Genomic DNA, 16,231 nt, shown 5'->3' on the forward strand with positions numbered 1-16,231 from the left:
AAGCTGAAATCAGCTGGATAAAGAATCCTTAACATAGGTCTAGGTGCCATTAGCAAACAAGAAGTAAGTCTACTCTGTAGTTACACAATTTTTTTTTACAGCCTGAGTTACCCTAATTAAGAAAGTGCCACCTTTAAACACCTAATACAAACCATCAGTTTTGATACCATTCTGCACGTTGCCTTTAGGAAAGGCCTGAGGGAAACCAGCATTCTGGAGTGAAACAATCAGTTTCTCCCTGGCACTCCCATGTATTTGAACACTGAGGGAGTGTGTGAAAACAAGGGTAGAGATTTACTGGCAAGAAATTTTCTGGTCTTACTTGCATTTCCAAGACCTAAACTAACAGTTTAATAATCATGTGTGGCCCAGCAGAAAGCCATTTACATGAGGAGGTTGGTCTCCCATTCACACCTCCATCCCAGAGCACAGAGGTCCTCCTCCCCTCAGCAACATTCAGCTCTAGCTGGGCAGAAAGTGTGGAGCTAAAGCCTTCAAACAAATCCCAATATACCTTTTCTAATGGCCAGACAGTTAGTAAAAAACCTATGTTTGAAGGGATATAACCTGGATTTAAACATACCAAATGCTAGATCCTTTGTTGCTCAACAGCCATTAAATACATGAAGGAATACCAAGAGAACAGCATTCACACCCAAGAAGTAATCTGGAGACCTAGCCAGTTCACACCTCCCATGAGGTTGACTTGTTAGGATCACTGATACTAATTTTAGGAGTCCTGGCTCTATCTGCTTTTAAAAAGAAGCAGATTTTCTAGAAATCTGCATTACTGCATGTTCCAAGTGCTGTAGCTGTCAATCAGCTTTCCATAAGTTATTACTTCTGTGTATTCAGAGCAGTTTGGGAGCTGAAGGTTGTCTTGTCACTTCCATGCTCCATCAACAGTATAGATGTTGGAATATGGTAATATTTACTCCTGTTTTGCCATCTGCTTATATCTTATATATGCACATAATACACGTGACTCCCAGAAAGTGGAGGAGCAGGATAACAGCCATAGCCTTTCAGCACAAGATAAAGGTACAAAACCCAATACATGTATTTTCTTCTTAATGAAAAAGTACTATTGTGAAAAAGAAAAAATATATCTAACAAAAAAACAAACAAACAAAAAACCAAAAAAAACCCTACCACATTTTCAACAGAATACATATTCCTTAGCTCCCTCTGGGAAGGATGGTGTCTACAAAAAACAAAACAAAACAAAAGCCAAAACTCTCCCCCAAGATTCCTACCATCTTGGTTTTCTACTCAGCAAAACACAAACAAACCCAAAACCAGAGGAGTAAGCTGTTTATCTTCAGAAGATCCAACCCAGCTCTAGGTCAGGATGCAACAGGATGAACATCCCCAAACAGCCTCTCACCTGAGCACTGTGACATACCTTAGAAACCCCCCAACTTTCGGTACTGATTTTCACACTGAAGAGTTCTCTTTTACTTCTCCCTCACACAGACAGAGGAGAACCTGAAGAAAGCAGCCAGCCCTTCACTTGGAAGCACGAGCCTAACAACAACCCCCAGACCAGGTGTTCTCAGCCTGCACAAAACAAAGGTATTACAGCCCTCACCCACTAACACCTCCCCATGCAGGTGGGGTTTCCTACTCAGGTGTTTATTGTTCATCGTGAAGACAGACCTAAGATTAGGAGTGTGTTTAAATAAATAGGAGTACGGCCAGCTGAAGTATAAAGACTTTCTGCTTCTCTCAACAAAAAATTAATCCAAACACTGAATCAGTGTTCAAAATCACAGGCACCATCCTTACTCAGGCTGCTAGCTACACAGGGAAGTATCCAAGAGGATTTCACAATTGCATCTATTAAGAACCTGAGTGAAATATGCAAAAGCTGCTTCCTGAAGGGGGAGACCTCAGCACAGGTTACTCCAGACTTCAGTTTACTTTGAAACAGATGATAAAACTGGAGCAGCTGGATGGCTGATGTCTCTGTTGTTTTCCAGTTCCTATGAGAGAAAAAATTTGCACTCTCTTCAGTCTTAGGGCCAATACTTTGGATACTTCTTTGGATACTGAGGGGTTTGGTTTTTTTCTTGGTCAAGGGAAGTACTGTTATGGATTGGGAAGAGGAATGGTGTGGTGGTGTATATTCAAAGGCCAATCGGAATGAAAACATTTTAAATCAATCTGTGTAATGGTTCACAGAATTCCCACACTCTCCAAGGCCAAAGAAGGATGTCAGAGGTACATGAACATTTCTGCTCCCAGCTGGTCGATGTCTTACAGAGAGATACCAGGTTGTAGTTTACCAAGCAGACCCTTTGGTTTACTGTCAGACCTCGCAGCCACTGCTCTTTACAACTTGCACCAGTGCAGTGCCTCTGGTGTCACATTTCAACAAGTCATCACCTTGCTGAACCATTCTTTTGACAGTGGTTTGGGACACTTAGATTGCCTAACATGAGCAGTTCCACACAGAAGGGGTCACAGTTTTTAGTCATGACTGTAAAAACAACTATCTGCATATGCTCTGTGCACCATCCCACTGCAGTGAAGCTGCTGTACCCGGCCCTGCCACAGATAAGTGCCTATGAGACTGCAGTGGGATAAGCTTGACACCCCATCCCATCCAAGTGTGGACACCTCTGCTCACTTAAGATCACCTGCACACCTAAGCCTGGTTTGGTTGAAAATAGTGAATATTTTCAGAAAAAAGGTAACTTCTAACAGGACTCTGCTTCTAGCAGCTTAGAGACACAGTAGAACTCAGAGCAGCTATGAAAGAGAATACTCAGCATCTTGTGTGACCATAAAGGAATTAGAAGACTCAGTTTACAGTGCATTTTAATTAAAAGTTCATTATAAGAATTTTCCTTTAAGACCAGCATACTACATATTAATGGAAATATGTAATTTAATCCTACAAATGGGACTGTCACCATATTATTCTTACCATTTAAACATATGAAAAATAAAATATGATATTTAGAGCTTTATAAATTCTCCCCTTTCCCCTTTAAATCCTTTTTTTTAAATAACAAAAGTATTAACTCTTTTCCATACAGTACATTTGCTATCTGCTAGCCACAGACCAAGTAGCCACATCAATGCTAATCCAAGTGTTTGCAAAATAGAGAGAAAATGATAAAAAATAGTAGTCAGCACAGTGCTTACAGAAGAGACAGTCAACAAGAATTGAAAAAACAGCACATTTTCATATTACATAGGACCATTATAATAACATAGAAAACAGTGTAGAAGACTTATGTTGGAAAAATATATAGCAATTCTCAGCAAGCAGAAACTGAACTTTGGCACTTGTTCATAAAAAGGCCTTTCAAAGCAAAACAAAATTGAAATTCACTTAATCACAGCTTGTATATTTTTAAAAATAAAGACATTGACTAAAGCAAGAGAAACAAGAGAAAAGTTTACAGGCCAGATCACTACAAATTCAGTACATTCAGCCTACAGAAAATACAAATACAATCTTTCATCCGTCCATTTATGCCAGGATCCTGGCTTTGGGACAGAAACTTATCCAAAGAGAATCTTTTTCCATGAGCTATGCTGCTTCCATAGCCCTGGCTTCGAATTGAAAGAGAATAGCACATCTCAAACACATTGCTTCCTTATCATGAAATAAGGATTTCTAATCTGCAAATTAAAAAGCTAGACTTGCACTCAGCCAGTGGCTGTTCTGCTCTACCCAGAGTTGCACCACAGCCACTGTAGTGTAAGGATTAAGTAATTTCTTTAAAAAGGGCTAAAAAAGAATGGCTTCAGTTCAAAGGGGAGACGACAGACTGGAAGGAAGGATTCACATTTAGCCTGTTGATCTCAGCATTTTGTCAGCACTGCACATTATCAAAAGGAGTACTATAGTTAACATGTGCATGGCTGTTCCCTCCCCATCAGAAGAACTGATTTACTCAACTCAGGCCTAACCAAATGGCTGCTGCAAGCCAAAGAATTTTTTTTTTTTTTTTTTTGATGAGGCTGTAAGAAAAAGCAAGGGCTGCTTTAGCCAAGAAGTGCTTCTTTCATTGAGAGGCTCAATGCCCCAAACTAGCAGCTATTTTTGCACTGAGGCAGTTTACTCAATTTTTTTTTATTCTTTTGAAGAGTTAAGATTGGTGAAGGATGGAGAGAAAAGTGCTTTAGATTGCACAGAAGACTGTCCTACTGAAGGGGGCACTTGAATGGGAAACAATTGCAGCTATAAATCTAGCAGACGTTCTTCACATGTCTCCACAGGCCACTTAGTAGCACCTCCAAAAACATCCACGTTGTTATCCACCCAGGGTATGATGTTGCCAGGCATGTTGGTTGAGCAGTTAGCAATATTCATGATGTCTTCAGCTTTTAAGACCCTGTCCCATATATTGAACTGGCTCATCTCCCCAACGAAGGCTTGAGTTGCATCAAATCTTCCTCCTACTGTGTCCTTTAGGCACACAAGAGTTAGGATTAGATGAGAAAGTTATTTCAGCATTTTCATATTTCAAGACCCTGTCCGCCAGCCACAATGCTAGGAGGTGCAGAGCTAGGTCAGAGAGAGGAACAACTCTTTTGTTTCTAGAAAGGCTACTTTGAACAAGATGTCCTGCAGAAGAGTTACAGCTCCTATATGAAATGTGTCAAAGCAATTCAAAACAATCAGTAGTGACTGTACACCATCACACACAGGCAATACATAACTAACCCTGCCCACAAGCAGTAGAGCAGGAAGGCAGCTTAAAATACCATGTTTAATTTAGGAGCCATTTTGCAAGCCTGGCAGAGGACAACTTCATGAAGAACTGCACAGATGTCTAAGGTTACTCCAAAAGCTTTATGGCTACAGATTAAGCTGCAGCTGAAGCCCTTGATCAATTCTGCAGGACCCATAGAATAGTATCTTTGGATCTAAATGCACAGGCTTCTTCTGGTGGTACCAAATGACTAATTCAAACTGCTGCTGCATAAGCCTAGAAGTGTTTCCTCCATCCACTCCTCAAGGACAGAAATGACACATTTTGTGCACTAACACTAAAAAAAACCTGACAGCATAGGATAGAACCAAGCACAGTACAAGCAAATGGCTTGAAAGAGTTACAGAAAAGCTGCCAAGCACTTAATGGTGTGCTGGAGCATTTTCTATGCAGAGTGTAGTAGGATTCTGAATTTACCATTCTGTCATTTATGTGATCACTGTCTGCTAAAACATTATCAAGATAACTCATTTTTCATAGCCCCTTGTGAACCCTGGAAAAAAGGCTATTTCCTGCTACTTATAACAGTAATAGTATCTTTTTTAGCACATGTATAATCATACAAAGAACATTTAGAGAAAAAAAAAAAGAGCCACACAATTCACAGGTAATAGTTTAATGAGATGTTAAACAGAGGAGTGAGATTCAAAATCCAATGATAAAAAAGGACTTACCCTCAACCTCATGAATGCTTCCATTGGCAGCACTAATATTCAAACTTTTGGCATTTGCATTAGGAGAGGTCTTTAGCTACATCTTTACTGAGAAATCAAAGGTCTGATTTAGATTTTGCCCCTTTGACTTCAGATTCATCGTTAAAGTAAGACACCAAATTCTGAATGAATGAGACTCCACTACTCTAAGCAAGTACTACATACCTGAAAAGTTGCAGAACTCAGTCTGGAGGGAGTTCTTCATAGCAGGCCAAATTATAAAAGATCCTGATATATCCACAAGCACTCTAGTGCCTGTAGCTGTTGGTTCCCTCACCCCCACATACTTTCCTTGGTGTATTCTGGGGCTCAAGGATTAACATGCTTACTGTTCTTGGGATAAATCAGTAAACTGCTAAATAAGATGGTCAATTTGGCTTCAATTTAAAAAAAAAAGCATAAAAAATCCAAGCAATTTACTTCCAAGCTTCCTTCTGACTGCTCTTGCAACAGCACTGGCCAATTTTGTCCTTTTCTGTAACTTCAGTGGCCACATTGCTAGTTAGCAACAGTCCAGCTCAAAGGATTTCATTTAGGGCATTATATAGCACACTATAGCAGTTAGAGTGAAAATGGAAATAGCTGCAGCATGAATATTCTGAATATTTAATAAGTGAAACAATATACTATTGTGTAATTGCTTTAAGTATTTGTTGCTTTGTTTTAATCTTTCCCATACTGAGTATACAACAGAACAGAGTGTTTAAATGAGAGAAATTTTCTCTCAACTGCTGTTTGTTTGGGGAGCTTTCATTTTTATTGTTTTTTTAAATCCTGGAATGTGCTGTCATTCACTCACCTGCTCCTGACCCAGGATCAAGACACCTCCAGGTTTAATTGGGTGCCAAGGAGCAAGATTCTCCCCAGTGCCAAGCTTCTCTCCATCCTGAAAAGCCTCCCACATTCCATCTCTGGTTGTCCACGTTATACAAATATGATGCCATTTTCCATCACTAATGAAGAGTGGGAGCTGGGCAACCTATAAAAACCAAAGAATAATGCATGTGACAAACCTAGTCTATGTGTTCAAGCACAGCATTTACAGAGGGACAGTATTTTCTCTGTCCTCAGAAGCAGAAACCTCAGAGGCAGAAGTTAGTCCACATCTTTCCACTTTGTCCCAGCTGTCCAGTATTCAGGAACAGCCATACCTTTTATTCCAGATGTGAGCCTTTGTTTCATCCAGAATCAAGTGACAGAAGTACCAGTGTGTAAGCTATCAATCCACACATCAGCATTTTTATTCTGTGACATTTGTTGTTTAAATCTCAGTCCCTAGTCCCAAGTTTCCATCCAGTGCTCATGTTACATTTCTCATTAAACCTGGGTTTTGCCTGCACCATTTACAGTAAAAACTCTGACAAATGCATCTGCCTGCTTCCAGTAAACCTTGTCAGAATGGTTACATTGTGCTCCAAATACGGAGGAATTATGCTTACACAGGTCAACATAAAGACACTAATGCAGAGAGCAGCCATGATGAGGAAGAAAAGCCTCACAAAACAATGACATAATATTGGAAAGGAAAAGTAATTGCTGAAGATAAGCAGACTCAAGTTTCCTTCTCTTCCACAAACCATCCAAAATAATCAGCTTATCATCCTTCCAAATCAGTAAGAGTCAAAAGACTATTAAAAATCCTTTAACTAGCCACATGACTGAACCACCTGAGTTCTATTGTAGATCTGTAAACACCTCATCCCTCAGGGAGCAGCAAGTTACTAGGAAGCCTAATTGCAGGTGGGGATAAAGGAGGTATTTCTAGTCTGCTTTAATGCCAATTTTCAATAAGACTTGTTTTCCTCAAGCATCATTCTGAAGTTTGTCAGAAACCACCAGTGGTACAAAGTACTGTGAGACAATTGTTTCTTTTTCTACCTTAAAGTTGAAAAACCCTTTATTTTAATTGATGTTCAAGCACTAAGACTTCTGCAAAATTTCAACATAACTTCTAGTATTAGAAAGAGAAATACTGAAACTGGCTTAGATCTCACAGGTTTTTCAATAGTGTGGCCTCACTTATTGCTTCAGTTTCATGCAACAACAACAACAAAAAAACACCCAGAAAGCCAAGATCTGTTTGTGAACTCATAGGACCCTCAAGTGTGTGGACAGCTCAGTATCATGCAGCTTTGTTTGAACATACGATATGTACCATCTGACTTTGTCTGGAGTACTTTTATGAAACAAACAGATGAGGAACATCAACAACAGATGAGCAGACCCTTCCATCTCAAAGGCCCAGCACTGGCTTCTCTCAAAGAGAATGAAGGAGTTCCTAGAGAGGTACCAAGGGTTCTGATTAGGCAAACAATAAAGAAGAGTTATTCGATTCTCACCTTATCATTGATTAGCAGTTCAATTGGATTATTTCCCCATTCTATAAGGACAATTTCATTAGCCTGTCCAGGAACAGCATAGGAGAATGGAGTACCAATTCCAGGTGAAGCACTTGATCTCAACCACAAGCACACAGTAAAAGCATACAGCTCTGGCAGAGTCTTCTTGATCTTCCCATACAAGTAGTTCGTGCGAAGAGGCAGGGAGACTTTGAATTCATCAGGTGACTTAAATGCACTGTTACCTAGAGTTATATTGAGGAACAAAAACCTTTAAGATAAAGCAACAAAATGTATTTGTAATTAAGGTTAAGAAAAAAAATTAATGGATATTGAGAATCTTTGGAACTGTAATCACACTCAAGAGGCACACAAAAAATACTCATTGCAGTGGTATTACTGATTGTTGATTTTGCAGCACAGCAAAATGTAACTAAATTTTATATACATCATGTTAATAACTTTAGTTTTCCTGTTCATTTAGAGACAGGAGAAAAAGAACAAAAAAAAAAAAGAGGACAGACAAGTAATGAGAGACTGTTAAATTATTTCTTCATTGTTCAGTTCAGTTCATGGCTGGAGGCCTGCCTAGTTCATACAAGTCAAATTTTTAACAGATATTTACTGTTACTAAACAGGGATTCTCTGGTATGTTCATCGTTAAAGCACCACAGTGCTTAAACAAAAGCTGTATTTATTTTCCTACAACTGCTGCTCAGGGAACTAGCAGCAGCACCTCCATTTCAGAGGTAGCAGGCTGAGAAACAGGTTGACGCTCTCATTTTAGGTTGCAAATGTGAAATAAGAAAAAGCTGACATATTCCAGAAAGCAGTTAAATTCAGTAGAACCGATTTCTGTCCCGCAGACAAATCAGGAGGAGATCTTAACAAAAACAAGGCTGATTTTCAATATTACCTCAAGAAAAATGCTACATGAAGTTATGAAAACCTTAGATATTTGTTTTAGGATAAAAGCAGATACTGTATTTCGCTTTACCTAAAAGACATGATAAAAAACAGCAAGATGTTCCTGATCTGTATGAAATTGAGAACTCCTAAGCCCAAAGCTTTCTAAAGTCACAATACTCCACTAGTTTGTTTCTACTTCTGATGTAGTTTCTTACAAGTAATTTCCTGAAATTATGTATTTGAAGAGATCTTGCACTATGACACAAAGCATTCAACAGTTCTGCAGTAGTGTCACCCTCAAGCTTTTAGCAACCTGTTCTACTGAGTTCCACTCATTTCCTTTACTAACATTTCTGAAACAAATTCAGTTCCCTTGCCAAACTTCACACTCGGATCCAAATGAAGAGCTGTTGTCACAAAAGGCTGACACAATTCTCGTATGTCATTTTTAAACCACTGGCATTCTCTCAGTTACCATTCTCAGAAGCAACTGAAGCATTTTAACTCCATTTTTCACTGAATGAGGGGGTGGAAGAAGAAGAAGCTTGTCTGATGATTGCATCTGTTTTGAGAAACCTACATATTCTAAGTTCAATGCAAAAAAAAACCCAGCAAACCAACCAGGGTCTTAGGGTTAGTGTTGAGCAACCTCCACTAGGCTGGTACAACCAATCTCACAAATAAAAAAGGAAACACACTCCATTAAGAGCATTAGTCATTCTGTGAAAAAACTTTAAAAATAATGGCTTGGAAAAGAACAAACAATATTTATCATCTTTATATTTTTTCAGTTTTTCTTGACTTGCAAATATTTGTAACCCTAAATGATATCAAACTCCTGTCCTGGGCAATGGGCATATGCACAGGGTAAGACAATTCTTTCACTAAAGAATCTGAATTATTTTTGAACAGGATGTGCAAGGAATACTGCTATTCCCTTGTAATGGGAATAGCTTGCTATTCCCTTGCTATTCCTTCTATGAGAAAATAGATTTAGACATAGCAAGTGAACTGACCAGAAAAGCTAGGAATCATAATTAAGTCCAGGCACTTTGAACTGAAGGGTCATTCCTCCACCGAGTCCTGCTTTTTTAATGAATCATCTACTGCTGTCAATGGAGACACCCAGTGAAGGAATTACTTGAAGATTTTGGGAATTACAACAGCTGTACAAATTCCAAACTCTTCTGTCCTACTGGGAACTAAAGACAGCTGTCACAGCTATAGATAATAAAAATCCAAAGATCAAAGTGTCAAAGTTGCCCTTATAAGGTTACTTTTTTCCTCCATTTATTTAGTCTCAGAACAACAAGGAGCTTATGACATTGTAATTAGTTGGCAGGAAGGGATGCTCAGCAATATGGCATGTCCATAAAAAATAAATTCAAAAAATGAAGCAAGACAATAGAAATACTGTTTTCAAAAGAGCTCTGATCACTTCAAATATTGTCTGCATTTAATCTACAAAATAATTAAGATCATTACTACCCTCACTTTGATTTAACAGAGGAATCAAAGGCACAGAACAGCTAAACAAGAGCAAATTATACAACTGAAAGCAAGCCTGTGCCTTGGTTCCTGGCCCAAATTCTTCACTTCCCTGGGGACTTAAGACAGACCTCTCTCCTCACACAAAAAATGAAGGTGGGAATAGGCTGGTTTTAACCTGAATAACACATTCTTGTTCTCCCACCACTCTTTTTCTGATGACTTGCTGGTATGAGTCACATCTTTATGACACAAAGATGCAAGACAGGCTTACTAATATGCCACTGATTCTCCAGAATTTTAGTTGCAGTTCAGGTTTTGTCTTGGCTCCAAGGAAATACTAAATGACGCAGCCAGTAGAGTATCTCTTCTCCCTCCCTTCCTTTTCCCCTCCTTCACACTTTTTAAAATGAAAAATATAACAGATACAGTATTACACAAACTGATCCATTAGGCTGCATTTTAATATTCATGAGATATGTATGTTTGTACCATTTTGAAAGCATGTCCATTAAGCTGCTTTTAAGCAGAGAGCCTCTTCACCTTTGAAAATCATTTAAAGATTGGGCAGTGATATTCACTGCTACTCTAGTCCTGCATGGCTCACTCCGTTGGTGTATATAATTAATACAGGAAGACAGTTCTGTTCTTTAGCTCATTTCCATGGGCACTGCAATTCAAATAAACAGATTCTACTGAGGCATAGATATCTCAGTAATAACCAATCTAAGTAACTGAATAAATTACCAGGATTAAGAGAGTGTCCCCCAGTGGCACCATGTGTAATCTACCGTAAACTCTGAAAGCTATACACTTGGGATAGGCCACAATTAAAATATTTGCAGTTATCCAAAATCATAACCAGCAACACAAAGGAAAACCACCAGCAATACTTCCAAAGCCAAAGGCAATAGTTGTGGTATAAAATGCCATTCATTACACCAAAGGCAGTTAGGTTTAGCCCATAAGATTTACAGTCCAAATAAAGGCAGTTCTACTTAGATGTGAACTTGACATTATCCAGCAATATATCTGACACCAATACTTCTTCCTGTTTTCACTTGTCTCCTTATAGATCTCTCCATCCTACAAACACTAAGATTTTCATCCTAACCACCCACATATGCCAAATTAAGAGACAGGAAGGCAAAGCTACGCAGGGGCCTGTCACACACAAAGCCTGTGACAAAGAGGAAAAGGGAAGCCAAGTATTTGCAGTCACCTACTATTTAGTTCAGCACCTTCTTTTCCTCAAGGTCCCCATTTAGCCTACTGTAATAGAAAGAGGGAGTAAACAAAATTCATCATCATGGGGAAGATTTTAGGTTCTGTGCAGATTACCTTTTTCTAATTCAGACACTCTTTCTAGCAATGCATTCAAGGCTGTCTCTGTCTTCTGTCGATGGGCTGATGTCTCATTATGAAGCAAAGACTTCTCATCCTCAAGCTCAGCCACTTTGCTCAGCAGTTGGCGTTCCAGGTCCCCAAGCCTCCGCTGAAGCATCTCCCGGAGGTCATTAGGCAGAGCTGCATATGACACATTGGCTCGGAGCTGGTGCTTCAGGGAAATAAGAAAAGCAAAAATAAGTTCTAAACCAGAAACTGTGAAGAGAGTTTCCCAATCCAAACGGAAGAAAGCAGGATCACCGAGTTCTCCTGCAAGTACAAAAGAGGCATTGCTTTTTAGCACTTGTCATGTTCTGTTTCATTATAAGCACTGTAGTTAAACATGTCCTGAAACAGAAAGGCAATTTTGTTAGAGGCTTCCAGCATTTCATGTGAAGAAGTCTTCACACATTTAAGTTCAATATAATCAATGTAGGAAGCCAAGTCTGATGCACTTCCATTAGTGTGTGTACATGTAGCATATCAGTCAATCTCTTTTAATTACTGCAAGTGACATTGCCAATGTAAGTAAACAGAAAAACTACTATTTCTTTTTAAGCTACTTCAAAGGTGAATTTACCAAATGAAAGTTTCCTCAGGTTCAATTTATAGAGTATGGAAGTCATTCTCCTTAGATCAACCAAGTCTTAGCCAGTGAAAATTGCCTTTAAGCTGCAAACTCCCACCATACACACACTCTCTCCAATAAAACTCCTATCTTTACAGATACTGACAAACCAACAGCTTCACCTATCCTATTACTCTAGTGGAGTTTCTCTTCTACAAACCAAAAAAAAAAAAAAAAAAAAAAAAAAAAAAAAAAAAAAAAAAAGGGAAAAAAAATAAAAGGAAAAAAAAAAGCCTCAAAAGGACAGCAACCATAATAAAAGGATGTTACACTACCATATCACTCAAAAATGCTCTTGAAAAGCACTCCAGAGTGTTTGGACCTTACAAATAACCTTTAGGAAGTTACTCTCCATCATCACATGACTGTTTGGAGGACAGTGGGAGGACACACATACTGTAGAAAGGAAAACATCCAGCACTTTTCCTATGGGTATATTCTCTATAAAATATTCCTACAAGCACCATTCAACCATGGGAACTCACCAGACCCATGGAAATCAATGGGCTTGGACCCAATTCCCTTTCTGTCAGGTTCTTTTTAGTCTATGTCAGCTCTAAATACATGCTCTTCACAATCAGCACAGCACAATCTTCCTTACCACTAGTCTGTCCAGCATCATATGCCAAGGTCTTATGCCCAAGATGTCAGCCTTATACCTCAAAGCCAATGAAGTCACATTCCCAGAAAGCACGATTTAGACACTAATGCATCCAACACATAAACTAAGGTGGTAACAAGCAGGAAAACCATAATTTACTCACACACTGTGTAGAGAACACATCGACAGTGGATTTTTACCGTTAAAGGAAGCAAATAAATTACCAAGAAAACAAGCCAAGCCAAGCTTGCAACTCACTCTCAGGACTCGGTTAGTTTGGATTTATGTCCTTAAAGACTGAGCACATCAGTTGCGTCCACCCAGCCGTCCACAGCCACGGTCACACATTCAGCCGTTCCGAATTGCTACAAGTGTGGGCAGGGAGGCCTGGCCCACCCTGCACCCTGGCCCCTACCTCCAGGCTCTCCAGCCGGTCCTTCAGGGTCTGCATGGTGCGGCTCAGCTGGTCGATGACCTGAGCCGGGTCCCGCGGCAGGTCGCCCATCGTGTCCTTGCCCTTGCCCAGCTCCTTCTTCCACGTCCCCGTGACGGACTTGCCGTCGGAGCCCTCGCAGCGGCTCAGCTTGCCGGTGAGCTCCCGGATGGCCTCCCGCTGGCTCCCGATGGTCTCCTTCTGCTGCAGGACGGTCTCCCGCAGCTGCAGCACCGTCGCTTTCAGCTCCTCCTCAGGGGGGAGCGCGCCGCCCTGCATGGGCACCGGGGGCAGCGGGCAGCCCGTGCCGGTCGCCTCCAGCGGCAGCGAGGTGCACACGAAGCGGCTTCCCGGAGAGCTCTCCTGGTCCCCCGCCGCTGACCCCCGGCCGCCCGCAGCTACGGCGAGCAGGAACCCAGCGACCACAGGCAACATCCCGGCTGGTGAGCGGGACGACGGCTGAGTAGGGAGGCCGGGGCGGGGGCCGCGCTGACAGGAGGCGCCTCCGCCCGCTCCCGCCGCCCCGTCCCGCTTCGCCTCACGCCTCACACCGCTCGTGCGCTCGCCGCCGGCTCGCGGCATTTATAGGTAGGGCGGGCGCGTGAGGCAGACGGGGGGGGAGAAGGGCGTCCGGCTCGCGCCGCGCGTGCTGGTTGGCTGCAGCCGCTGCTGACGCCGCGCGGTCCCGGGGGCCGAAGAGCGGAGGGGGCGGAGGGGACCCGGGGGCTGCCCCGGCGGTAGCGCCGGATCCGGTGGGGGAGATGGCCGAAGGCAGCCCGGCGTGTGGGGGGAACAGACGGGGAGGAAGGGACAGCCCAGGAGAGCCCTGGGGACAGCCCGGGAGGGCTCTGGAGGCAGCGCAGGGGGCTCCAGGCTGCCCACGGCCGGACTCGACCGCGTGGGTCAGAGATTTTTCTCAGCCGGGTGCTGCTGAAAAGCCTCTTGGGGCGGGTGGAAGCTGCTCAGCTCCCGCGGATCTGTGTCTGTGTCCTCACGGGGTAAAGCTCTGAGCCACTCGTGTTCCAGCGTTGTGCCGGTCGTTCCTTGTCCTGTCACCCCCTGGCACGGTGAGGAGCTTGGCTCCAGCGCGATCATCCCTGCTGAATCCACCCCAGCTTGTCAAAGTTTTTCTTGTGTCGGAGGGGCCCAAACTGGACACAGAATCTCGGTGTGACCCGGCCGGTGCGGGGCTGAGAGCTGAGGTCTCGCCCCGCTGGCCATGCTCCTGCTCTGCATCCTGCCGTGTGCTGACCAGGACCAACTGTTTGAGCTAAAAGATAACGCTGTCACAAAAATGACACATTCTAGATCAGTCTTTAAATTGATGATGGAGGGGAAAGGGATAGGGGCATTTTAAAAAGAAGCTTCAGAAAAATTTGTGGATTACCCTCAGACTATTGTTGGGTCGTAAGACCATTGTGATTTTATGTGCTGCTCACAGGATCCAGTACTTCTAATGCTGATCACAATTACTTTAAATTTATAATCCATGAAGCATGGATTTTCTTCCAAGTGCCATGCAAACATCAACCGAACAGATTTCTTATGGATATGCAATGAAAACTGTTACCTCTACTGGAAAAACAGAGAAACAATTTCCATCGGCATCAGCAGAGGCTGCTCTTGGGACTCACAAACTTTGAGTAGAATTTCAGATTTTTAGACAGTGTATTTATGGAAACTAAAGACGTTTTACCAAAGAGCAAGTAGCTCTTACTATGAAATGCATAACTTTGAAAATAATAATTAATAAAAATAAGGAATAAAGAATATGTAAGGATGTTTAGCTTTTTTTTCAGTCAATATGTGAATTGGTTTATGCTACAGAATGAGATAGCAAGTTTCAAGGGTGTATTGCAGTGAGGGTTCATTCTGTTTATTTTGTGAAATCAGTTTATTCATTCAACTCTTCCAGCAATGTCCTATTTGAAAGTCATGGTGCTGGAAGCCAAGTGCAGATGCTGCTAAGCCACCAAAGCAAGAGATGCTTATTCATAGGGAGAGAACGTGGGACAGAGTTCATCAAACAGCCAGAAGCTCTGATTTCTGTCTGAACTACTTTTCTCTGGAAACTGGGTCTCAAGAGACTGTACTGACTATATGTAACAATGTACTAAAATTTTTGCTCTACATAGAAGATTATTCAGTCATATCTGTATCCCTTTGTTGGCAATTTCTTCCAGATGTCATATGAAGCAGTATGAAAAAATAAAATAATTATAAAATGCTGGTTCTGGCTATCCTTAAGGCCTGTCCCTCTATTGTGGTTCAACCATACTCTATTGTTTTTACAGAGCCTGATTCTAACCTCTATAATAGGAATTGTGAAACTATGAAAATAACATCACGTTACTGAAAAATAAACTTCAAAATTCTGATCCTCATTTTAAAACCAACTGTACAATTCGGAGATGTTCTCAAACAGATTTTGAATCAGTGCATGGCAATGGTGAAAGTATTGCTCCTTTTTAAATTCAAGCAGTGTAGAGTTTGAAAGTTTTGCTTAATTATAGATAGCTTTTTGTCATAATCTCTTATTCAGGCATGCTGAGAAGTAATACAGGCAGTAGCAAGCAATAAACTGCATCTGCCTCATCACAGAATCACAGGAAGTTAGGGGTTGGTAAGGTATATGGTGGTGAACTGCTCATGACAACAGAAATAGCATCCTTTCTTACTGTGCTGTTTCTTTTTGATAGGGGAAGTCTGTAAAACAGGAAAGAGCCCCAAAGACACTCAGAAATGTCAGCTACTGCCCAATGGGGGCATAAATTCTGGGCCCTTTATTCTGGGCCCCTCAGTTTTTCTGGGCCCCTCAGTTTAGGAAGGGTATCGAGGTCCTGAAGCGGATCCAAAGGAGGGAAACCAGTCTGGTGAAAGGACTCGAGCACAGATCGTATGAGGAGAGGCTGAGAGAGCTGGGGCTGTTCAGCCTGAAGAAGAGGTGGCTCAGGGGAGACCTCATCACTCTCTACAACTACCTGGAAGGAGGTTGGAGCCA

The 16,231-nt window shown here is 41.6% G+C and overlaps 1 protein-coding gene across 1 annotated transcript; it reads right to left on the minus strand.

The window, feature by feature from the left end:
• Positions 1–2,806: 2,806 nt before the first annotated feature.
• NPTX2 (neuronal pentraxin 2) lies at positions 2,807–13,665 on the minus strand. Its single transcript, XM_030459921.1, has 5 exons — positions 13,213–13,665; positions 11,524–11,740; positions 7,786–8,030; positions 6,246–6,425; positions 2,807–4,426 (listed from the first exon to the last, which is right to left on the minus strand). The coding sequence occupies exons 1-5, from the start codon at positions 13,663–13,665 to the stop codon at positions 4,199–4,201; spliced, it is 1,323 nt and encodes a 440-aa protein (XP_030315781.1). The 3' UTR covers positions 2,807–4,198.
• Between the last annotated feature and the right edge of the window lie 2,566 nt (positions 13,666–16,231).

The sequence above is a fragment of the Calypte anna genome, chromosome 14 (genome assembly GCF_003957555.1).
Source record: "Calypte anna isolate BGI_N300 chromosome 14, bCalAnn1_v1.p, whole genome shotgun sequence".
Lineage (NCBI taxonomy): Eukaryota > Metazoa > Chordata > Aves > Apodiformes > Trochilidae > Calypte > Calypte anna.

Excerpts from the sequence above, each read along its gene's own strand:
- NPTX2 (XM_030459921.1), bottom strand. The coding sequence starts at position 13,665 with ATGTTGCCTGTGGTCGCTGGGTTCCTGCTCGCCGTAGCTGCGGGCGGC. Across the intron at positions 11,741-13,212 it reads ACCGGCTGGAGAGCCTGGAG|CACCAGCTCCGAGCCAATGT; the intron begins GTAGGGGCCAGG and ends ATTTCCCTGAAG. Across the intron at positions 6,426-7,785 it reads AACTGCTAATCAATGATAAG|GTTGCCCAGCTCCCACTCTT; the intron begins GTGAGAATCGAA and ends TGGTTTTTATAG.